This window comes from Chelonia mydas, chromosome 2 (genome assembly GCF_015237465.2).
Source record: "Chelonia mydas isolate rCheMyd1 chromosome 2, rCheMyd1.pri.v2, whole genome shotgun sequence".
Classification (NCBI taxonomy): Eukaryota; Metazoa; Chordata; order Testudines; family Cheloniidae; genus Chelonia; species Chelonia mydas.
In genome coordinates, this window is record NC_057850.1 from 119,633,983 (window position 1) to 119,658,505 (window position 24,523).

The 24,523-nt window shown below is 44.9% G+C and overlaps 2 protein-coding genes across 19 annotated transcripts in view; one reads left to right on the plus strand and one right to left on the minus strand.

Annotated features, from left to right (window-relative positions):
• Positions 1-11,630, minus strand: part of RELCH (RAB11 binding and LisH domain, coiled-coil and HEAT repeat containing) — a 119,902-nt gene extending 108,272 nt beyond the window's left edge. For 3 of the 8 annotated variants that reach the window (XM_037893276.2, XM_037893273.2, XM_037893274.2), the window contains exon 1: positions 10,832-11,587. In XM_037893276.2, the coding sequence (XP_037749204.1) occupies positions 10,832-11,321 (490 nt within the window). In that variant the 5' untranslated portion in view covers positions 11,322-11,587. Of the gene's footprint in view, positions 1-10,831 lie in introns of all 8 variants that reach the window. The other 5 variants (XR_005224427.2, XM_043540211.1, XM_043540210.1 and 2 more) reach the window with 5 other exon arrangements.
• Positions 11,631-11,937: 307 nt separating this feature from the next.
• The window catches only part of PIGN (phosphatidylinositol glycan anchor biosynthesis class N), a 137,449-nt gene continuing 124,863 nt past the window's right edge, over positions 11,938-24,523 (plus strand). For 2 of the 11 annotated variants that reach the window (XR_006288737.1, XM_037893287.2), the window contains exon 1: positions 11,939-12,092. The gene's annotated coding sequence lies outside the window, so the exon portion shown is untranslated. Of the gene's footprint in view, positions 12,093-12,290; positions 12,620-17,764; positions 17,867-24,523 lie in introns of those variants that run through there. The other 9 variants (XM_037893282.2, XM_037893285.2, XM_043540213.1 and 6 more) reach the window with 9 other exon arrangements.

The following is a 24,523-nucleotide window of genomic DNA, read 5'->3' on the forward strand; positions in this document are numbered from 1 at the left end:
CGTACTTGTTATGAGTGTGGAGTTCCCAATGTAGGCATTTTTTTCTGTGTTGCAACAGACCAGGCATCTGTCAACCATGCTTTACTTTCACCATGCCCCTCCTCCCCGCTCCTCACACACAATTCATGATGTACTATTCTATATATTCCTTAAAGTAAAAAGTCAATGGTTATTCTAAGTAGAATAACTTTATTATAAGTAGTAATTGCATTATTTCTATTAATTTTTATGTCTTTATGTTTAGTTAACCTTTCAATAATTTGTAATTTGCCACTTTATGTTTTTTACTTTAACAAGTTCAAATACTGCAAAATAACCCTTTTTGATATTAAAATCTTTAACTTAGTAAAACATACAAAAAGGCTCCTGAAGATCTGTGGATAAAGTACTGAGATCAACAGAAATAATAATACATGGACAGCATCCACAACAAGTTTGGCAGAACTGAAGGAGAGGACATCTTCCTGGTCAAGCAACACTGCTCCTCCATGGTCACTGACCCCCGCCTAAATCCTAGATGCCCATTTGACATTTTCTAAAAATCTTCAAATCCCCAATCATATTTTAAGAGAAGACTGACAAGATCCTATGTCACCTCCCTCTATCACACCTTCTCCCTTATTTCTTCTTAAAAATGCCCTCAGATTCCTTCCCCTTAAATATAATCACATTGTCATCATGCCATCATAGAAAACTATCCTTGACCCCACCTGCCCCTTCTCCTACTTTCTCTAAACTCACTGGAATGTGTCTTATACAACTGTTGCCTCAAATTCCTCTCCTACAACTAGCGTGGACAGGTGCCCAGTTTTTGACCAGAAAGTCCGGTCGAAAAGGGGACCTGACAGTGTCAGATCAGATCTACTGATTTGACACCCAAAGTCTGGTTACTGCAAGCAGGGGAGGTGCCGGGTCATCACCTGTTCCAGTCCCTACTCAGCTGGGGCCACCTCTTACCTTCGTCTGGTGGCTGCAGTATCCAGCCCTGGCTCCTCAGACAAGTCCCTCCTAACCCGTACAGGGTGAGGAGGTGGAAGAGGAAAAGCAGCAAGTGACCAAGGGGGGCGGCCTCAGGGGAAGAGGCAGGACAGGGGCTTGGGGAGGAGGGGGAAAGAGGTGGGGCAGGAGCAGGGCTTTGTGGGGGAAGAGGCTGGGCAGGGGAGGTTCAGGCATGCCTGCTGGAGTGTCTGATTTTTAAACATTACCAAGTTGGCAATCCTACCTCCAACCCCATCCCCCAAACCCTAGTCTTTCAGTCATCTCATTGTAAATTTACATCAATTTAAACTTGACAGGTTTTGACAATGTTTTCCCACCACTAGTATAACAGTCACTTAGGTTCATAACTTAGCTTCTATCTCTGAATTTGCCCTCTTAAGGTATGTCTATGCTGCAATGTAAGCCCAGGGTCAGGAGAACTCAAGTTAGCAGATCCTGGGTTTGTTAACCTAGGGCATGAGTATCTACACTCATCTGTAACCCCAGGTTAGGGATTGTTGAACCCTGGGTCCCTACCTGGTGCTCCAGCATCTACACTGCATTGTGTGGGTCCAAGTGCAACCATACACATACCCAGACTTCCTAGCGCCCTGCTAAAATTTGGCCACTCTAGTCCTTGGTTTGTAGCACAGTGTGGGAAAACTTGACTGTCTATCAAACTTGACTGTTCAGAGGACAAAGAAAGTTGGCCCATGGGACTTCTGGAGGACTCCCAGAGCAAGAGTCCAGTGGGCTACATCTACACTGCAAAGCAATAGGGGTTTGAACCCCAGGTCCAGTCTCGATTCAGGCTTGAACCTGTATTTGTGTATAAACAGAAGAGCGGTTTAGGCTTAAGCTTGAATTTGAACTCTGGGCTTACACTGCAGTGTAGACATACCTTTAAGCCTCACCCACTTCCAGGCCCTCCTGATCCTCAAACCCTCTGCAGGTCCATTCAAAATGCTGCTGAGACTGTTCTGAAATGCCTCCCTTTCTTTCACAACAGCATCAAATTCAAGACTTTTATCCTCACCTTTTAAAACACTCTGCCCTTCTCAACTCTGCCCCTTATTTATCTATTTTATTACCCTGTTTGCAACTCCCTCTGCTCTGCCAATAATGCTAAACTCAATTCCCCATTTGTCCACTTCTCCGACAAACACCTTTTCACTTTTTTCCATGCTGCCCTTTATGAATGAAATACCCTCCCCAAATGAGTCAATAAAGCCACAATCTCTATAGGAAAATGCCAGTTCGACTCATAGGCTTTAAGGTCAGAAGGGACCATCATGATCATCTAGTCTGACCTCCTGCATATTGCAGGCTAGAGAATCTCACCCACTCACTTCTGTAATAGACCCATAACCTCTGGCTGAGTTACTGAAGTCCTCAAATCATGATTTAAAGACTTCACATTACAAAGAATCCAAACCTGCAATTGACCCATTTCCCATGCTACAGAGGACAGCGAAAAAACCCCAGGGTCTCTGCCAATCTGATCCGGGGAGAATTCCTTCTCAACCCCAAATATGGCAATCAGTTAGACCCTGAGCATGTAGGCAAGATCCACCAACCAGACACCTGGGAAATAATTCTCTGCAGTAACTCAGAGCCCTCTCCATCTAGTGTCCTCTCACCAGCCCTTGGAGATATTTGCTGCTAGCAGTCGCAGATCAGCTATGTGGGCAGTCCCATCATGTCATCTCCTCTGTAAACTTATCAAGCTCAGTCTTGAATCTTAGGCTTTTTGCCCCCACTATACCCCTTTGAAGGCTGTTCCAGAACTTCACCCTTCTGACGGTTGGAAACCTTCACCTAATTTCAAGCCTAAACTTGGTGATGGCCAGTTTATATCCATTTGTTCTTGTGTCCACATTGGTACTTAATTTAAATACCTCCTCTCCCTCCCTGGTATTTATGAGCCATCATATCTCCCCTCAGCCTTCTTTTGGTTAGGCTAAACAAGCCACACTCCTTGAGTCTCCTCTCATAAGGTAGGTTTTCCATTCCCCAGATCATCCTAGTAGCCCTTCTCTGCACCTATTCCAGTTTGAATTCATCTTTCTTAAACATGGGAGATAAGAACTGCACACAGTATTCCAGGTGTGGTCTCAGCAGTGCTGTGTATAATGGTACTAACACTTCCCTATGTCAACTGGAAATACCTCTCCTGATGCATCCTAGCACTGCATTAGCCTTTTTTCATGGCTAGATCACACTGGCAGCTTAGTCATCCTGTGATCAACCAATACACTCAGGTTTTTCTCCTCCTTTGTCACTGGATATATCCCCAGATTATAGCAAAAAATTCTTGTTGTTAATCCCTAAATGCAGGACTTTGCACTATTAAATTTCATCCCATTTCTATTACTCCACTTTACAAAATTGTCCAACTCTTCTTGTATGATATTCCAGTTCTCCTCCATGTTTGCAATACGTCCCAACTTTGTGTCATCTGCAAATTTTATTAGCACACTCCCACTTTTATCAAAAAAGCTGACAATCATCAAAAACTGCATATAGGTAGCTGATGCAATGACAAGTGCCCATCATTGTTACCTTCATCTGCTCCTTACTTTTTGCTTTGACTGTTACACCCACTTTCTACAGCTTAACTTTAGACTGTTAAGTCTTTGGAGAAGAAACTTTTTACTACACATTTGTACAATGCCTAGCACAACAGAGCAATGATCACAATTATGTACTCGCCTCAATCACTTTGCCTATGATTTAGGTTTCAGAACTGTTACTAGTAAGCGTCCAGCAAATCACTCCTTTCTTCTTACAGCATATTCACACCTTTCTTGCTTTCTCTCATCATTTTCAGTACCCGTCATTTGGAGTTCAGAGGCTAAGGTCCAATCATAAAATTTAGTTGGATACAGCTATGTCAGTCAGGGACATTGTACGATAAGTATAAAATTAAAGAAGTAAAGTTAGCTTATTGGTTAAGAAAATATATGTGCGTTGTAAAGAAAGTCCCTGACTAGCAAGTAGAACAGGGGTTGGCAAACTTTTTGGCCTGAGGGTCACATCGGGGTTGCGAAACGGTATGGAGGGCCAGGTAGGGAAGCCTGTGCCTCCGCAAACAGCCTGGCCCCCACCCCCTATCTGCCCCCTCCCACTTCCCGCCCCCTGACTGCCCCCGTCAGAACCCCTGACCCATCCAACCCCCGCTGCTCCTTATCCCCCGACGGCCCCTCCAGGACCCCCCCACCCCTGAACGTTCCCCAGGACCCCACCCCCATCCAACCCCCCCTGCTCCCTGTCCTCTGACTGCCCCGACCCCTATCCATACCCCCGCCCCCTGACTGCTCCCCAGAACCCCTGACCCATCCAACCCCCCCCACACTCCTTGTCCCCTGACCACCCCGTCCTGGGACCCCCATCCCTAACTGCCCCCACAGGATCCCATCCCCTATCCAACCCTCCCTGCTCCCTGTCTCCTGACCGCCCCTCCCCCTGAACCTCCACCCCATCCAATCACCCCCTGTCCCGACTGCCCCCGGGACCTCATGCCCCTTATCCAACCCCCCCACCCCCTTACCATGCTGCTCAGAGAGGCAGGATAGGCTTATTGGAGAGCCTTGGAGGTGGGCGGGCGCAAGCCATGCAGCTGCAGTGGCATAGCTGCAGGGGGACAGCGGGGTAGGGGCTGGGGGACAGCCTCCCTGGCCAGGAGCTCAGGGACCGGGCACGGGCCATAGTTTGCCCACCTCTGAAGTCGAAGGAAGGCCTTGAAAAGAATGTGTTATAAGGTTGAAAAGAATGAAATAGGGAGGATATCTGGTTCAAAAAATAACTAATGAAATAGGGGGAAGTTTTGAAAAAGAAGGCCTGTGACTGATAGGGGTGACTGCAGATGGTTTTAAATTAAAACAAAGAATCTGTTTTAAAATGAGCCAACACAGCCCTTCCCCAAACCACACACTAACGTTAAAACCTGTGTAAACCCAGGTGCAAAGAAAAACTGTTGGTTAGCAGGAAGGAGGGGAAGAGATAAGGAGGAAGAGCCAAAGGAGTTTGTAAATCTTATCTGGATTAAGACTGGAAAAAAGGGTGAACTGATTCAAATTGTTTTTTTAGCTGAAGACAGTCATTGGCAATGACATCACTTGTTTGTTAAAGGGTATAAGAAGTAAACCCTTAAAGGGTTCATTGCTGATATCTGCCTGACCATGTTGGAGCCAAGCAATATGGGTCCAAAGCACCCGCAGGTTTAGCCTATTTGTAAGTATCTTATTCAAATGCTTATAATTCTTTTGTTACTGTTTGGATTTAGTAGATTGCTTATTAGACATACTTTTTAGACATGTTTAGAACAACTGTATAAATATCATTTGGCCTCTGGATTTAATAAAGGAATTTATGGTTACATTAGTGTTTGGTGGTTTCAAATATCAATATTAATAATTTCAGATATTAATAATTCCAACTACTGTAAAATTCCACGCCCCTGAGCAGTGTAGCTATGCCTACCGAACTGCCAATGTAGGCTCAGCTAGGTCAAGGGAAGGATGATTCTGTCAACCCAGTTACAGAATTGGGGAACTGGTGATTCCACACGAATGGAAAAAAAATCCCTCCATCAGAGTATGTTGCATCTACACTACAGGGTTATATTGGCATAACTATAGCATCATAGCTATCCTGGTGCAGTCCCTGGACCGTAGACCCTGAGTGTTGAAACAGTATTTCACAACAGTTGAAAAAGCAGTTTAAAGAATTTACTGAATGGAATTGGTGTTAACATCTTGTATTTCTTTGTTAGTAGATTTAACATAACTCATAATATTGCCATAATCCGAATTGAATGTTGGAAAACACAAATTTCAATTTAGGGGAGTAGGAGCAGAAAAAAAATCCCTTGTTTAAATTTAAAACTATAAAGATCTGGCAGTTTTGCATAGCCATGACCGTAAGAAACCTGCTGGTAGTTTTTATGATTCCAGCTGGTTCAAACACTACAGGCTGACTGCTCTCTGGGCTCTTTGTTGAAAGAATGCATCAAACACATCACTGAAGGGCACAGTTTTTCCACACAGTCAATATTTCTTGACCTGCTGTTCCCAAAGTACAGTGTTAAGGCTGTCAGTGCGTAACGTGCCTCCTCAAAGGAGCCACCAAAAGTTTGTCGGGGTGGAAAACAAGATTCAGGAATCGGAAATGGAATTTTATGTAAACTCAGGTTTCAGAGTAGCAGCCGTGTTAGTCTGTATTCGCAAAAACAAAAGGAGTACTTGTGGCACCTAAGTACTTGTTAGTCTCTAAGGTGCCACAAGTACTCCTTTTCTTTTTATGTAAGCTCAGTATGCCTCAATTGATATTGCAGTGCTTCTGCAGAGGAGACTCGGTGCAAAATTACTTTAAGTTTCCTTGGGTGCGAGTACTGTTACACAGCTTGAAAACCAATCAGAGGACTGTAAAGGGTAATGAAACTTTTTACATTCATGTAGGTATCTTCATTAACAAACTGGGAAGGGGCAGGGTTGTTGCAAAGAATGCCTGTATCTGCATTTCTAATAATACCATCGTTTCTGTGTTTACAGCTGCATCCTAATGCATTGTTGCTGCCTGATAACAGAGAGAACACTATAGCAGAAATATATAAAACGTCAACCATTTGAATATTAATGGTCTTCGGGAGTTCTATTTGACCAGTTTCAGGTGAAACCAGAGAAAGAGTTTTTGAAAACTCAGAAGTTACCATCTTTTTTATGGTCATTATTAAAGGACCTATTCCATTGAACTAATATCCTGAACTTTGCTCCATAGGCTACCTGTGGTTTGTAAAGTACTTGCTGGTGAACAACGGACAGGATACTGGCCACAAGCTACTTACTAGCTGTATTTTCCAGCTGCTATTTTGCACTAAAAAAGTTAAAATGATTATCTTAACAGTAGACTTCCATATAAGGTTGACTGGGCTATTCTGAGCTGAAGAATTCTTTAATTATGAAAAGAAACATGAAAAAAACAAATTCCATTGCATACTTAATCTTTGGGTCATTAAATGGATGCATTTGTTCAGTGAGTAAATGATTACTGAGGCCGTCAATCTTATTCTGTATACATGCATATTATAAAGCCTTGCCTCACTCATACAAAACCTCACAGACGGCAGAAGAGATGACTCTGCACATTGAGAAATTCCACTCAACTTTCTTATGTACTCAGTCACATCACCAATAAAACACTGAGATTGCAACAGAATGAAAAATTCACTTAACTTGCATAATATGAGTTGAACATTTGAGGGTTGGTAAAATATATCCAGTTACAATTTAAAAATTAGTGCATAAGCAAAGTACCTTTTAAACTCTAATAAATTTGGCCAAGTTGAAACATATTTTTCAATGGCTCACTAAACATGAGTGATTTAGGCCTGGTCTACAACTAAAATTTAGATTGACCTAGCTATGTCACCTGGGTGTGAAAAACCTCAGACCCCTGAGAGACCTAATTAAGCTGCCGTTACCCCCAGGGTAGACGTTGCTAAGCCAATGGAAGAATTCTTTCAATCCACCACTCTGAGAGGCAGTAGCTAGGTTAACTATTGAATGGAAAATCCCCTTCCATTGCTGTAGCAAGGGTCTTCAGTATGGCACTCGAGCAGCAAACCTGCAGCACCATAGACGTGCAGCTGTATCGTAGACATATCTTTAGCGACTCTGTAGTCTACACTACAGACCTATATCAGTATACCTACGTCGCTCAGGGGTTTGAAAAATCCACACCCTGAGTTACGTAGTTATAGTGACGTAACCCCTTGTGTACAGTGCTCTATTGGTCGGTGAGCTTCTCCCATCGAAATAGCTACTGCCTCTTAAGGAGGTGGATTAACTACGCCAACAGAAGAATTCTCTCCCGTTGGCTTAGAGTAGTGGTTCTCAACCTATTTAATGCTGTGGGCCGCACATGCAGCTCTGTGTGAAGTTATGTGGTCCACATCCACACAATACATATACTACCTGTACTGCCCTGACGACGCCACATGGGCCACAGCTGTGTGCTGATCAGGCCTCAAGTGGCCCGCGGGTTGAGAACCATTGGTTTAGAGTGTCTTCATTAAAGTGCTACAGAGGTGCAGCTGTGCTGATGCAACGTTTTAAGTGTAGACATGCCCTCAATTTCTACATCAACACTAAGGCTATGTCTACACTTAAACAGCTACCTCTTTAGTGCTTCAAGGTTCTCCCATCTCTCTAGTTAATCTACCTCATTAAGAGGTGGTAGCTGGGTCAACAAAAGAATTCTTCCACTGACCTAATGCTGTTTACGCAGGGGTTTAGGCTAATTGAGCAATGTAGCTGTGTCAACCTAACTTTTTATTGTAGGCATGGCTAGAGGCATTAGAGGACTTTCTTAAAATAGCTCAAAACTCTATTGTTCTCTTTCCAGTCTTTTTCAGCATCCTCCAAAGCACTAAAGCCCAGGAAAGGAAATCTAAAGTTGCTACCCACCATACTTGGCTCTGCTCTAACTAAGATCTTCTGCAAATGAAGCCACCTAGTCTAAACTTAGAAGTTTAGATCTGATTACATTGTTAAGGACCATGAAGAATTGTGTGTCCTGAGCACTTAAGTCAACCTAACCCCCAGTGTGGATGCAGCTAAGTCAATGGAAGAATTCTTCCAGTGGCCTCACTACTGCATCTCGAAGGTGAATTAACTCTGGCTGGTCTATGCTGTTGACATAGCTGTGTCTCAGAGGTGTGAAAAATCCACACCCCAAGAAACATAGTTAAACCGACCTAATCTCTAGTGTAGACTGTGTTAGAGCAATGGAAGAATTCTTCCATCAATCTAGCTACTGCCTCTCGGGGACGTGGATTACCTATAGTGACAGAAGAAACCCTCCTGTCACTGAGGTAAGTGTTTACACTGAAGTGCCATAGTGGTGCAGCTGTAGCGTCTTAAGTGCAGACATAGTCTACTTCAATGGAAAAAATCCCCTTCAGTCAATGTATGCTACGGCGTTACAGCAGCACAGCTGTAGATATGGCCTAGAATTCTCCTTTCACATCCTGGCAGAAACCCCCTATTTGAGAGTTACAGAGTAGGCTAGGCTTCTCATCATCTTGTCCCTATATGTCACTAGTGGAAGCTGCCCCTGCTTAACTCTCTGGATCAGATTTATGGTCTATCTAGTCTAGTATTCTATCTCCAACAGTACCCAGATTTCATGTTAACAAAGCAATGAGAATATTCAATCAATCAAGTAATCTGACTATAGTTAGACTTCTAAAATGTGCACTTTTTAATCAGATGGAAATGACTTTAGCATCCAAGCTAGTATGTGGCCCTGAAGCACAAGTCTTTGCAAAACCCACTAATCTTGTCAAGAAGGAATATAGTACTGCAGTTCTTACATTATAAATTTGCTTTCAAAGAGTCTTAAATATTTCAAAAATAACATTGAAAAGCAATACTACAATAACTGGGGTGCGATGATATAATTTTAGATATAATCATGTATTAGTCTGCTTCCTACAATAAGAAGCAGTACAAGCTCCTGGGGTGTGGATTTTTGGGTGGCTGAAGATATTAAATGAAACCCCAAAAGCCATTTCCAAAGTTTAAGTCTATAGCATGGCTTTGTGCCAGTAATGTTATTTATGAAGGTGTCCCATTATTTGGGAGGCATCTTACATACAAGATGAATATTCTTTTGAAATAAAACTAGAGCATATGTACATATCATCCAAGTTTCTATTAACCACAAACTCTTTCATTGCTTCCATTTAATATAAAGATTTCAGTAAATCACAAATTAAAAGTCAAGGGATTGAAAAAGAGAAAACCATTTCTTCTTATAGAATTAATCTAATCCTTTACCTAGCTTAAGACTTGTGTTTTAGACCCCATGTCATCACCATGAGAGTCTTTATGGAAAGCAGGTATTTTATGTAAATAATGCAAGCATATTGTCATCTGTTCATCCAAAAATAAAAGCAGTCAGTGATACTTAGCAGCAGTAAGGTCTATGACAACTTCCCAAACACTATCTTTGCCAGCCTTACTCCAAAAAAAAAAAAAAAATATCCCAAACAAACCCACCCAACACTGATGATACACATTTCCCTCCAAAACATTTTAGGGAGATGACAGGACATAGACAGCTGGTGCTCTCTAAATCTGCTAGCATTAATTATGGAAGTCATTGTACTCTGTGGTTCAACAGCTAAGTCCTGTGAAACTTAATAAAAATATTAGGGCATTCAGAATGTTGTTTTTTATGTTGCCAGGGTCAATACATTGACCTTTTAATAATCAACTTTGACAGCTCATATTGGAAATTATAGACTTTAGGATCGTCAGTCATAAGCCAAAATATATTTCCTCTTATTCCCAACCACAAGAAAAACTCACTCCCAGTGGAACCATGAATGTGTGATCTGACTGATGCGTCAAACAAACGTGAGAATAAGCCAGGATTAAAGCAGAAATGCCTACCTCTCTCTCCACAAGAATTGCCTTAAAATTTAATCACACACAACTCAAAACAAGATGACTTCTAAGGTAACATGTTTAGAAATTTTCTACTGAGTCCTGCTGACATTTCACTAGAAAATACAACAGCCGGGCTTTAACACCGCTGCATTAGTAGCAACCCCTCACGATCCTAGTCTGCACCTGCAGCGCAACAACCAGCCCTTGTACCCACGCCCATAGCAGCCCCCACTACACCCCAGTCCCCCGCACACACACCCAGACACACCTAGGTCCAGCCACCAGACATCTCTCCCCCTAGGCCCCCATCGCACGCCTCCCACTGCCAACTCCCGCCTCGTAGAGACGCCGGCAGGGCACACGCCCCTTCTTCCCTGTGGCAAGCGAGGATCACTTACTGAGCTGCCCGGGACCGGGCTCCTTGCCGCTGGCCGCCGCTCCCCCCGGCGCCGTGCAGGCAGCTCCCCACAGGCCCGGGGCTCCCCCCGCGGGCGGGGTGCCGCTCTGCCGCTCGAAGTTGCCCGGGTTGGAAAAATAGTCGCGCAGGCGGGGCAGCTCGCGGCCGCTCTCCAGCAGCTCCGTGTGCAGCTCCAGCGCCGTCAGCAGGAACTGGTCCCGCAGCAGCTGCGCCGCCAGGGCGTCCACGGGCACCCGGGGGGGCTCTCCGGCGCCGGGCCCGCCCCAGCCGGCCTCCCCGGGGGCTGCCGCCCGCAGACCCGGCAGCGCCCCCGGACCGCCCACAGCCGCGGCCTCCTCCTCCTGCTGCGGGGAGAGCGGGCCTCCCGGGCCTGGATCGCTGTTGCCGCCGGCTCTCGGCTCCTCCGCCTCGTCTTCCTCGGAGTCGCTGAGGAACGGATTCACGCTGCTGCCTCCGCCCGCCGCCGCCATCTTACAGCGCGACACGGGCCGCGCAGCCGCCTCCCGCCTGCCTGGCCGGCCCAGCGACACGCCCTGGCCCCTGCTGCTGCGGCGCCGCCTCTCCAGCCCCGCGGCGCCGGGACCAGCCCAGGGCGCGCCGCCCCAGCCGCTACTACGGGCGCACCCGCCGCCGCCCCTAGCAAGGGTGCAGCCGCGACTCTCTTCCTGCTTCCCTCCCCTGCCGGCTTCCGGGTGACAGCTCTCGCGAGATTTCCCCGTCCAACCGCAGGCAACGGTCGGGGCCGGGGCCGGGGCCGGGGCCGGATTCGGAGGCTCCGCCCCCTTCCCCTGTCAAGTACAACGGAATCCTCCCACAGACAAGAAGAGGAAGAGGCGGGGCCTGTGCAGAAGCCTGAGAAGGGCGAGGTTTAGGGCAGAAGGGGCGGGGTTTACGGGGGACGGACACACGGGAGAGGCTGGAGCCATAAGGAAATAGGAGGGAGATGGGCGGAGTTTATGTTAAGAGGGGCTTACAGCGTGAGAAGGGCTGACCTAGATTGGTAAAGGGGCGGGGCCTGGCCCGTGGAAGCACGTGATGGGGGGCTGACCTCTTTTGCAAGTGGGAGGGACGTGGCCTGGAGGCGGAAGTGGGTGGGTGGTGACAGCCGGGATCAGTGGCTGGGACGAGAGACAAGCTAGGGGCGGGGCGATAGGCTGCGAGGTCTCGCGAGAGTGTCCGCGAGGCCGGAACGGAAGCGTGGGGCGAACGTTGGTGCCGGCGCTGACGGCCCGTGTGAGCTAGTAAGTAGCCGCGGAGGCGACGCTTGCGCAGTTCGCTGCTGGGGTTGGGTGTGGGGCGCCGGGGCGGCTGGGATTCCTGCGCTGCCGCGCTGCTGGAGCCTCCGGCGCGCTCTGCGGGGCGGCTCGTGCTCGGCCGGGCGGGGCGGAGCCGGGGGCGGGGGTTGGCTCGGTCGCTAGCAGGTGCGGGAGGGGCGGGGACTGCCGGGGGGCGGCTGCGCGGCTGCTCCCTGCGCCTCGCCAGGTTTGCGGGCGCGGGCTCATCCTCAGTGTCCCGGTTTATTGTCTCTCAGTGGTGACGACCCCGCGGGGGCAGCCAGGGAGCTACCGCGGGGACCCCCTCCCTGCTGCCTCGGTGCGGGGGGGGCCTGCTGAACACGAGCCCCAGAGTCTCGCATGGCAGCCAGACATAACCCGGCATGAGGGCTGCCCATGCAGCAACTCTCTCCCCCCACCCCCGCGATACAGCCCTGTGATGCAGCGGTCATGGGGGGCGAGGTTAGAATGACCAATGAAAAGTAGGAGCCAAGGTGGGTCAAGTAACATTTTTTATTGGACCAACTTCTGTTGGTGAGAGAAGGTTTTGAGCTATGTGGAGCGCTTCCTGTCTGTGAAGCTTGAAAGCTTGTCTCTTTCACCAGCAGATACTAACTCATTCACCTTCTCTCTTTAAAAAGAACAGGAGTACTTGTGGCACCTGAGAGACTAACAAATTTAGTATTCTGGGACCAGCACAGCTCCAACAACCCTACAAATGTCCAGAAATCAATAACTATCCTGAGCAGGTGGAGTGTTGCTCCCTGGGTTACAGTGAGAACTAGCTGGAGGGCCAAAGCAAAGAGGCAATTTGAGCTAAAGTGCTGCAGTGTGCTTACATGTTGTTTTTCTCAATGACTTCAAGCTGAAATGTGTCCTGCTCACCAGAGTTGTTTTTCCCCCCATCTTCCTTTCCTACAAAAAATCAGTGAGTCTAGCTGGGTTCTTTCTATTTTATGTATCACCAGTAATAAAGATCTCTCCAGACCCAAATGTGTGCTATGTGATGCCTGTGCAGCTGCATTGACTATGGTTTTCAGAGTAGCAGCCGTGTTAGTCTATATCCGCAAAAAGAAAAAGAATACTTGTGGCACCTTAGAGACTAACAAATTTATTTGAGCATAAGCTTTCATGAGCTACAGCACACTTCATCGGGTGCATGCAGTGGAAAATACAGCGAGGAGATTTTATATACGCAGAGAATATGAAACGATGGTGTTATCATGCACGCTGTAAGGAGAGTGATCAGGTAAGGTGAGCTATTACCAGCCAGAGAGGGGGAAGCAAAAAACAAAACAAAACCTTTTGTAGTGATAATCAAGGTGGGCCATTTCCAGCAGTTGACAAGAACCTGTGAGGAACAGTAGGGGAGCGGGGGAAGGGGAATAAACATGGGGAAATCATTTTACTTTGTGTAATGACACATCCATTCCCAGTCTTTATTCAAGCCTAATTTCATGGTGTCCAGTTTGCAAATTAATTTCATTTCAGCAGTCTCTCGTTGGAATCTGTTTTCGAAAGTTTTTTGTTGAAGACTTGCCACTTTTAGGTCTGTAATCGGGTGACCAGAGAGATTGAAGTGTTCTCTGACTGGTTTATGAATGTTATAATTCTTGACATCTGATTTGTGTCCATTTATTCTTTTATGTAGAGACTGTCAGGTTTGGCCAATGTACATGGCAGAGGGGCATTGCTGGCACATGATGGCATATATCACATTGGTAGATGTACAGCTGAACGAGCCTCTGATAGTGTGGCTGATGTGATTAGGCCCTATGATGGTGTCCCCTGAGTAGATATGTGGGCACAGTTGGCAACGGGCTTTGTTGCAATGATAGGTTTCTGGGTTAGTGGTTTTGTTGTGTGGCGTGTGGTTGCTGGTGAGTATTTGCTTCAGGTTGGGGGGCTGTCTGTAAGCAAGGACTGGCCTGTCTCCCAAGATCTGTGAGAGTGATGAGTCGTCCTTCAGGTTAGGTTGTAGATCCTTGATGATGTGTTGGAGAGGTTTTAGTTGGGGGCTGAAGGTGACGGCTAGTGGTGTTCTGTTATTTTCTTCGTTGGGCCTGTCCTGTGGTAGGTTACTTCTGGGTACTCTTCTGGCTCTGTCAAGCTGTTTTTTCACTTCAGCAGGTGGGTATTGTAGTTGTAAGAACGCTTGATAGAGATCTTGTAGGTGTTTGTCTCTGTCTGAGGGGTTGGAGCAAATGCGGTTGTATCGTAGAGCTTCGCTGTAGACAATGGATCGTGTGGTGTGGTCTGGATGAAAGCTGGAGGCATATGGGTAAGAGTAGTAATCAGTAGGTTTCCGGTATAGGGTTGGTGTTTATGTGACCATTGCTTATTAGCACTGTAGTGTCCAGGAAGTGGATCTCTTGTGTAGACTGTTCTGGCTGAGATTGATGGTGGGATGGAAATTGTTGAAATCATTGGTGGATTCCTCAAGGACTCCCTCCTCAGGCCCTACGCTACCAGCATTCCTAGCCATCTTCGAGATACCACTGACTTCCTGAGGAAACTACAATCCATCGGCGAACTTCCTGAAAACACCATCCTAACCAATCTGGACGTTGAAGTCCTCTACACCAACATTCCACACAAAGATGGACTACAAGCCATCAGGAACAGTATCCCTGATAATGTCACGGCAGACTTGGTGGCTGAACTTTGTCCTCACCCATACCTATTTCACATTTGGGGACAATGTATACCTTCAAATCAGCAGCACTGCTATGGGTACCCACATGGCACCACAGTATGCCAACATTTTATGGCTGACTTAGAAACAACGTTTCCTCAGCTCTCGTCCCTTAATGCCCCTACTCTACTTGCCTTACATTAATGACATCGTCATCATCTGGACCCCTGGAAAAGAAGCTCTTGAGGAATTCCACCATGATTTCAACAATTTCCATCCTACTATCAGCCTCAGCCTGGACCAGTCCACACAAGAGATCCACTTGCTGGACACTATGGTGCTAATAAGTGATGGTCACATAAACACCACCCTATACCGGAAACCTACTGACCGCTGTGCCTACCTGCATGTCTGCAGCTTTCATCCAGACTACAAGTACTCCTTTTTATTGACTACAGTATAATTGATGGGAAAGTAATAAACACTTGTGTCGATACACAATTAATAGTGGAGGCCTGCTCACTCTTCTGTAGCTGTTTTAACTCCTGCAGACTAACAGGAATAAACATTTCCATATTGTAGACATGCCATAGATTAGTCAGGTCCCAATATGTTTAGGTCTTTGTAAAGTCAAAATCAACATTTGAGACTCCCCCTGGAAGCTACTCAGAAACGACACTTAACTATGGCTCAGCATTATAAAGTTCTGTCTGCAAAAAGCATTGCTTAGTGTGTTGAAAGTGGCTAATTCAACCTTCTGAATGCCTTTAAAATGCAGAAAGAAAAGGAGTACTTGTGGCACCTTAGAGGCTAACCAATTTATTTGAGCATGAGCTTTCGTGAGCTACAGCTCACTTCATCGGATGCATACTGTGGAAACTGCAGAAGACATTATTTCCACAGTATGCATCCGACGAAAGCTCACGCTCAAATAAATTGGTTAGTCTCTAAGGTGCCACAAGTACTCCTTTTCTTTTTGCGAATACAGACTAACACGGCTGTTACTCTGAAACCTTTAAATGCAGCTCGATGTGAGTTACATTAGAGAAGTCTAAGCTAGAGGTGACAAAAGGCATGGTTAACTAGCAAGTTCCACATACAAAATAAAAGCTCACTTCCTTTGCTAGACATTAGTGAATAAAGTGCTCTTGGGCTCAGATAGTACCTGAGCATCCAAGGATCTAGCGACCCGCAAATTGCAAACCTGCATACAAACAGGCACTCTTATTCCATGAGGAGTACTGACTTAAATTTCAACTTAATAGATATACAATATAGCACTGGTAATTTGGTTCCTTGCATGTTTTCTCCAATATGAAGCCCTGTCCGTATTTCATACTGTACTAGCAAATGTTCTGTATTCTGTTTTGTAAAGGTAGCTCAATAGGATTTTTGCTCTGCTGTGGGTGTAAGATTTGGCCTGAAGTCTTAGTAATAAAAGACTTCATTACAGCACTTGTCTACAGTATTAAGTCTTTGCTGAGAAGAAGATATGGCTGTTTTTGAATGATTGCAAATTATGGTTTGTGCAGATTAGATTAGTCCAGAATTAACTTAATTTCCCATCCCTAGGGCATTTTGAAATGTATTTAATAACAAGGAAAATAGTTTTCTAAGAATATGGTAGCATACTGTCAGTCCATACCCTCTTTCTGCAATGTAAAAAAACTGAAGTGTCTACTGAAGATATTTACTTAAAATAGTGGCTTCTAACACACACACACACACAGAATCCAATATGCTTAATACAATAAAATATTCATAATTTTTAAATACCTTTATTAGAGGCCACATGTTTGCAGCATTTAAAAGACAAGAAAATAATGCAACTTAATGTTGCAAAAAAGACCGCATACTGAAAATTCCATTTTAAAAATAGTGACTTTAGGTCTAAGAGGGCACTGACAATGAGGACATGAATTGAAGTGAGGGAATTCTTTTACTGAAATTGGGAATCCTGGGACGTATTTAGTCAGAATGTGTTTGCTTTTAAATCTGGTTTTAGCATGTTTTAATCAATATACAATTTACTGTTGCAGAAGTTTTATACTGCTTGTTTATACTACACTGCAGAGTTAAGTGAGTTGATTTCTAATGAATGTATTCAAAATTTGTTATAGTGACTGTTTGCTTTTAAAGTGAAAATTGAAAAGAAAAAATAGTCTCAACTTGCAGCATCTTCTGGTGGAACTTCAGTGCACGCTGCAGTTTAACCTGCATTTTAGACTTGTTGGCTAACTATTGGAAAGCAAATTCAGCTCTGCTGTAAATTGATATAATTCCACTAAAATCAGCAGAGATGCATCTGCTTATGCTAAGCATTGAATTTAACCCCATAAGCTAAAAACTGCTGTGGAGTACAAAATTAATCTCTATCCCATAGTAAAGTATTCCTTCCTTTTTAAGTATCACTATATAATTTTGGGGAAATGGTGTATGTGGTGTACTGACGCGGAAGAAAAGTCAGTTAAACAGGTGTATTCATGGTTACTCAATAATATTTTATGGAAATTTGGGAACAAGCCAACATTGTGTGCCTGTAACCCTGCAATATCGAGACCTAGTGCTCCCCAGCTCCTAAATATTTTGGAGAATTTCACTTGAAACACTTATAAATGTTGACAACTATGATACAAACCCTGGCATGAACAATAGGGTACTGCTTCTCTACCACAGGAGAAGTTAGTTAAGTATAGGGAGTGCTACAAAGAAGTGAATAATCAACTTTCTCCATAATCTTAATGCTAGCCAGGTGTATAGTTATGTGATGACTGAGGCCAGGAGATCATGTTTATAAGTGAGCCGCTCAAATATTGCCTCATCTGTTCATGCAGAAATGCAAAGGCTAGGTCTGGCTATAGAATGATTACGGTTACTGCTGGCCTAGGAAGCAGGAAACTGAAAGTAATTTTTATTTATTCTTTCTAATTAGTATTCTTATTATAAAAATTGGAGCAATATTCCCCTTTCTGGTCTGTTCTCTTTTTCCCCCTACATTCTCCAGGTTTGTACGTCTGCCTTGTTACCTCTGCCAAATTTTTCCAACTGCTTTCCACAGTGTGTACTCTGTGCCACAGCTGCAAAGTGAAACTTTCAAAACCCATTGGTAAGTTTCACTGTCGGTTAACAGCTTACAAAGGTGTGGAGTAGCACAGCTGGTTGGTAGCTCCCAATAACTAGAGCCCTGCAAATCTGCGGATATCCATGGACCATTTTTGCTGATCATGGATCAGATGTGATACAAATTTTGTAAACGTGCAGGGCTTTACTAATTTCTTATTTATGGAATATATTAGTGTATTTCATTAGTTTTGGGAACTTGTTAGCAAGATCTAACTTTTAACCACTTGGGCTGCCCTGTGAAAGTACAGCTATGTTTTTCATTGTTTCATCAGATAGTGTAAACTGATTTTTTTTTTTTTTTTTTTTTTTTTTTTGCTGCATGGACTCCCTATAAGATACAGCAGGTTAATAATCTCTATATCTGTCTATAATGGAAATGCAGTCTGGACTAGTTCTAAAGCCTGCTAATATAAGCTTTGCAGCATTTCAATCCAGGCGGGCTTATCATTTCACAGCTGGTAAATGATGAGGAACATTAGTCACCATGTGAGAACTAACTGTTATATTGAGAAAACATAAAGATTTATTCTAATGTGAAGGAAACTTTCAGGCTTAAATAGTTGATATTCAGGCTTTAGGGTTTATGCAAAGCTAGAAAACTGTTTGTATCAGCATTTATAAAAAGTGCAGTCAGCAGTTATTACTACTATCCAAGGAGACAAAGTGAAGACCATTTCTTTGCATTAAAACAGTTTAAGAATCTTCAAAGCATTCTCCTTGATTCAGAATGAGATTAATGTTCTTCTGCCAGCATGGAATTTTAACACTTTCTTGGAGCTAGTATAAACCACCCCCCATTTTTTCCCCTTGTATTTTGCAACCTTCGTTCTGGAGTTCCTAGTAACATTTGTTTTGCTTGGTGAGTTGTTGAATTTGAGGCTCTCTTTATACATATCTTGCAGTTTCTTCCAAACAAGGCTGTGCTTAAGAGTGTATCAAGGTTTGTTCTGAAGACAAAAGTTTCCATTTGAATCAGTCTAGAGTTCTGTCTGTTGTCCAGATTTACTCCTGGGGGGATTCTGAGTGACTGCGCGCCCGCAGAAAACAGCCCCCTGGCAGAATTCCTGTGCTTCCCTGCAGAAAACTGCTGGGAAGCAAAGGGAAGCCTCGTGCAGGAGGAACGACCATGGGTGCAGTTTTTTTGGGGGGGATTGTTCCCCCGCCCTGTCAGGGTTCCCTCCCCACTCTGAACTCTAGGGTACAGACGTGGGGACCCACATGAAAGACCCCCTAAGCTTATTTCTACCAGCTTAAGTTAAAAACTCCCCAGGCACAAATTCTCCCTTGTACCTTGGGTTTAAGTAACGCTGCCACCACCAAGTGATTTAACAAAGAACCAGGGAAAAAGACCACTTGGAGTTCCTCTTCCCCCAGCAATTCCTCCAAGCCCATACACCCCCTTTCCTGGGGAGGCTTGAGAATAATATCCTAACCAATTGGTTACAAAATGATCAAAGACCCAAGACCCTGGGTCTTGGAATAATGGAAAAATCAGTCAGGTTCTTAAAAGAAGGACTTTATTTTAAAAAAAAAAAGGTAAAAATCATCTCTGTAAAATCAGGATGGAAAATACTTTACAGGGTATTCAGATTCAAAACACAGAGGATTCCCCTCTGGGCAAAACCTTAAAGTTACAGAAAACAGGAATAAACCTCCTTCTTAGCACAGGGAAAATTCACAAGAAAAACAAAAGATAAACTAATCCGCCTTGCCTGGCTTACCTATACTGGTTGCAATATTGGAGACTTGGATTGGGATGGGTTGGAGAAGATGGATTTCTGTCTGGCCCTTCTCAGTCCCAAAAGAGAAACCCCTACACAAAACAAAGAGCACAAACAAAACCTTCCCCCGTCCCAAGGTTTGAAAGTATCTTCTTCCCCCATTGGTCCTGTTAGTCAGGTGCCAACCAGGCTATTTGAGCTTCTTAACCCCTACAGGTAAGGAGGAATTCTAGGCCACCCTTAGCTGTATGTTTGACACCCCCAAACAGAGATGAGGCATGGGGGGGCACATGGGGTTACATGCCACTGACCCCCTCATTTCTGCAAGTGCAGAGCTGTCCAGCTGAAGGAGGCCTTGTCTCAACTCTGCTGACTCTGCAGCTGAACGCCGCCTCCTGGGTCCTAGTGCCAGTTGTGCTCCCTTTCTGTATGCTTCCTGTTTTCTGTGCAACAGTGAGTGCTGGTGGTGGGGCTGGGTAAGTGGGGGTGGGGGAAATGAGGAAAGGGGGATGAGGGGGTAGGAGGAATAGGCAGTGGGGAAGGAAGGGGAGTGGAATAGGGGAGGGGAACGTGAGAGTGGGCAGAGGGGGAAGGAGAAGAAAAGGGTATAGGGGAATTGGGGAATGGGAGCCTGGCATGCGGTGTCTCCTCAGCAGCAGATGGGGCTCCCTAGATAAGCAGGCCCACCGAACCGTCACCCTGACAAACCCTACCCCCCTACACCTGGACGCCTCCAATGAGCCCCCCACACCCAGGCCCCCACCCCTCTGATCCCCAAGTAGCTGCACTTGGACCCCGACCCCCTCATCAAGCCCTACTCTCCCAGCACCCAGACCCCCCTACCGAGTCCCCCCACACCCAGACCCCCCCCCCCGCCAAGCCCTATCTCCCCACACCCAGAACCTCCCACTGAGCCCCAACCATCTTCACCTGGATCCCCTGCAGCGTCCCATTGCCCGTGTGCCCGGAACCCCCCAATGAGCCCCTGTGCATCCAGATCTCCCACTGAGCCCCCTGAACCCAAATTGCCACACACAGAAACCTCTCACCCCACACCCGGATCCCCCTGCACTAAGCCCCTCCACACCTGGATCCTGCTGGGCTGAGCCTGCCCACCCACAACTGCTGCACCTGGTGTAGAGGCACAGGGCCCCCAGGGTGTTTCTGGAGCAGGCCCAGCCCTTGCACATGTCAGGGTCAGGTGCAGCCTCACTGTCAAGTCCCTGTACCCTGGGGCTTCAGGGTGATCTCCCACCTCAATACAGCCAGTGGCCTGTGCTCCCCACTGCCATGCTAGAGCCACATTTATTTATAGACAAATAAAATTTGCAGAATTTTAAAATATTGTGTGCATGATTTTTAATTTTTGAATTTTATTCAGAATTTTATGTTATATTTTTGGTGCAGAATTCCCTCAGGAGTAAAATGTCTTTGATAAACCTATCATATTTGTAGAGCACAAAAACTACTAGGTACCTGTGTAGGATCCAGAAATTTGTACAAGATGATGGACTAATAAAAAGAGTAGCCCTACTTTCAAAAATACCAGATACTCTTAGATTAGGTCCTAAATTATGGTATCTTACAAAGCCAGAAGAAATGAATCACTTCAGTTTGTTTAAAGCTCACTATCGGGACAGTGACTCACATTCGGAGAGACCAAAGCAAGTCCTAGGACCTTGGAGAGCAACAAGCTGTCCTTCACATGCACATGTTTATGAAAGGCACAGTTATATAAATGAAATTCATGAGGAACATTATTCAAAAAAGATGCTTTTGCACTGTTTCCCTCCATTCCCCCATGAAGGTACTGGTTTTTGAGTAAAAAATGAAGGGCGAAATCACTGTGGAAAGCTGTAATATTGTATTTATCTATTTATCTGTGTTCAGCAAACAAAAGAAAAACCCTCTTCCTCTCTTCCCTCCCAGGCAAATTTGGACTGATCCTATTTATGTTTATCAAAAGCGGTGGTATGCATTTTGTAAATATTACTCTCTTCCTCCCTTTCTGGGAGAATTAAATTTAGAGCAATTTTGACATTGAAGTAAACTTGAAGGAAGACACAAACAGCAGTTTACTTAGTTGCTATTTTCTGTATTTCCGTTGCTGTTATTGAAGTTGTTAGCGAATGAATGGGATATTGAAGATGACTGATGTTACAATATCACCATTGTAACATCAGTTCAAGATTGATTAAGTAGAAAGAATAGGCTAAGAAGAAGAAATCACTTATTTAAATACTCATCTTCGTTAATAAGCAAAATGGATATTAATAAGAAAATGAGTTTAAAATTAGACGTAGATTGTATTTAAACTCTGTTTTAAAGCTTTCCTCTCTTACGTATTAGCTCCTATGGAACACATTTTAACTAATGCTCTCTTCCGTAGATAGTAACTTTCTTTCCTGTATTTATTTAGAATAATTCTTAAATGATTGCAAGGTGGGATGTGCAGTCACTTTGATGTTTTTAGTTCTAACTTCTGTTACAAGATGGATCTGATGCAAGTTCACCATATTCTTGTTTGCCACTTGGGGTCACTCTATTTCCATTCTGCTCCCTTCATACTCTACATTCACATTTGCTGTGCCATTCAAAAGAATATTTTTGCTTCTCCCCCAATCCACTCTGGTCTATAAGGAAGGAGCTGTGCCACCTGCGTTCTTTCACTTTGTGAGTGGGCTTGCTTCTTTTCCAGCTGCCGCCTTTCTGTATGGCTTGGGACTACCACATGCTGCACTGCGCAGAAAAAAGGAGACCAAAAATCAGACTGCAGCACTCATGCACTTCACAATATCTTGTTGATTTGTGGGCGGGCGGGCTGGATGAGATAGCTTGGGTAGTAATAATGAAGAGCTGACTGAAGTGGCTAGTAACATATTTAAAATGTCTGCAAGGCTTGGAGATCTAGGTTGTCTGATATCTCTCATTTGAGACAGCAAAGCTGCTCTGGCTTGATGACTTCCATGCTTTTTCAATCCCATGTCTTTTACCAGTTATGGAGAATCTTTGTCCTGTTGTAAGAATGTAGGTAAGGATCTCGGGGATAGTTCTCTTCTGATTCAGGCAGCAGCCTTAATTGTGTGCAGATTGAGGCAGTGTCTCATATGATAGGTTCTGTGACCGGTGCCATTGTGAACTGGGGTACCACTGAGCCCTCTGACACACCAGCCTGGGCTCCCTCTCACACTGTGCTGCTGTGACAAGCTGTAAAGCCCTCCAGCCTGCACTTTCACCAGCATTCACACAGGTAGGGACACACTCAGCTGCAGTTACAAGCAGACTCTCTAACCACCAGCTTTCCAGCCTAGGACCCCAGAGAAGTACCATCCTGTCCTTGTCAAATCTGGCTAGTATATGGGTTTAATACCCAGTGTGCCTCTTCCTCAGTGTGAACAATGCACACTTGTGGTAACCAAGGAGAGATTTTCCCCAAGCACTCCAGTCAAAGCTCATTGGTTTGGATAAAAACATAAAGTAAGTTTATTAACTATAAAAGATAGATTGTAAGTGATAGCAAACAGATAAAGCAGATTACCCAGTAAATAAACAAAATGCAAACAAAGTCTAAGATATTAGATAGATAGGATATGAACTAGCAAATTCTCACCCTGGCTGATGATACAGGTGGGCTGCAGATTCTTATGGGACAAGCTGCACTTACTTTACAGCTTGGAATCCCCAGGTCTTTCTTACACAGGCTAGAAATCCCTTTAGCCTGGGTCCAGCACTTCCCCCAGTTTAGTCTTTGTTCCTCAGGTGTTTCCAGATGTCTTCTTGTGTGGGGAGTGAAGAACCACAGATGATGTCACTCCCTGCCTTATATAGAATCATAGAATATCAGGGTTGGAAGGGACCTCAGGAGGTCATCTAGTCCAATCCCCTGCTCAAAGCAGGACCAATCCCCAATTTTTGCCCCAGATCCCTAAATGGCCCCCTCAAGGATTGAACTCACAACCCTGGGTTTAGCAGGCCAATGCTCAAACCACTGAGCTATCCCTCCCCCCGCTTTAGCATAGGGCTGGAACCCTTTGTTTCAAAGTTTGGTTCCCAGACCGGTTTGTGGAAAAATACTGACATCCCAAGATGGAGTCCAGGATCATGTGGCCTGGTCACATGTCCTTGTAGAGTCATAGCAGCCATTACTTACATGCTGTCTAGAGGGTTCTCAGCAAGGCTCACCCAGTGCTCTCCTAAGGCCTGTTGTTCTTTTTAATGGCCCATTACCCTGAATAGGCCCTTTACAACCTGATATTTAGTGGGTGTTACCCAGGTATAACTACATTTGAAGTACAGCTACATAGTCAGTATTTATAACTTCAGATACAAAAATGATACATGCATACAAATAGGATAATCATATTCAGCAAATCATAACTTTTCCAATGACACCTCACATGACCTATCTTGTACAAAACGCATAATAATTATGCCATAACCATAGTATAAAAATATTACTATAACGACTATAGGGTGCAGTGTCACAGGTTCCTTCTAATAGTTCATTTTTTCCAAGTAGTAAGTGAAGGTCACCTAAGGGTGACGCGCTTGGTTCCTTCAGTAATGCTGGAATGTAGTCTTTCACTTTTAATGTAATCCTTCCCTCTCAAGGGAAGTACCCATACATTTTCATAACCTCAAAATTGTCTTCCTTTTAGCATTATTCTCAGCTATATGGGTAGGAGATCTGCAACCCCTGTCCTAGAGGGCAGGGGTTCTTAACTTTTTTCTTTCTGAGGCCCCCCCAACATGGTATAAAAACTCCAAGGCCTGCCAGTGCCACAACTGTTTTTCTGCATATAAAAGCCAGGAGCAGCATTAGGGTGTAGCAAGCAGGGCAGGTGCCCAGGGCCCCACACCACCGGGGATCCCCACAAAGCTAAAGTTGCTCAGGCTTCGGCTTCAGCCCCAGGTGGCAG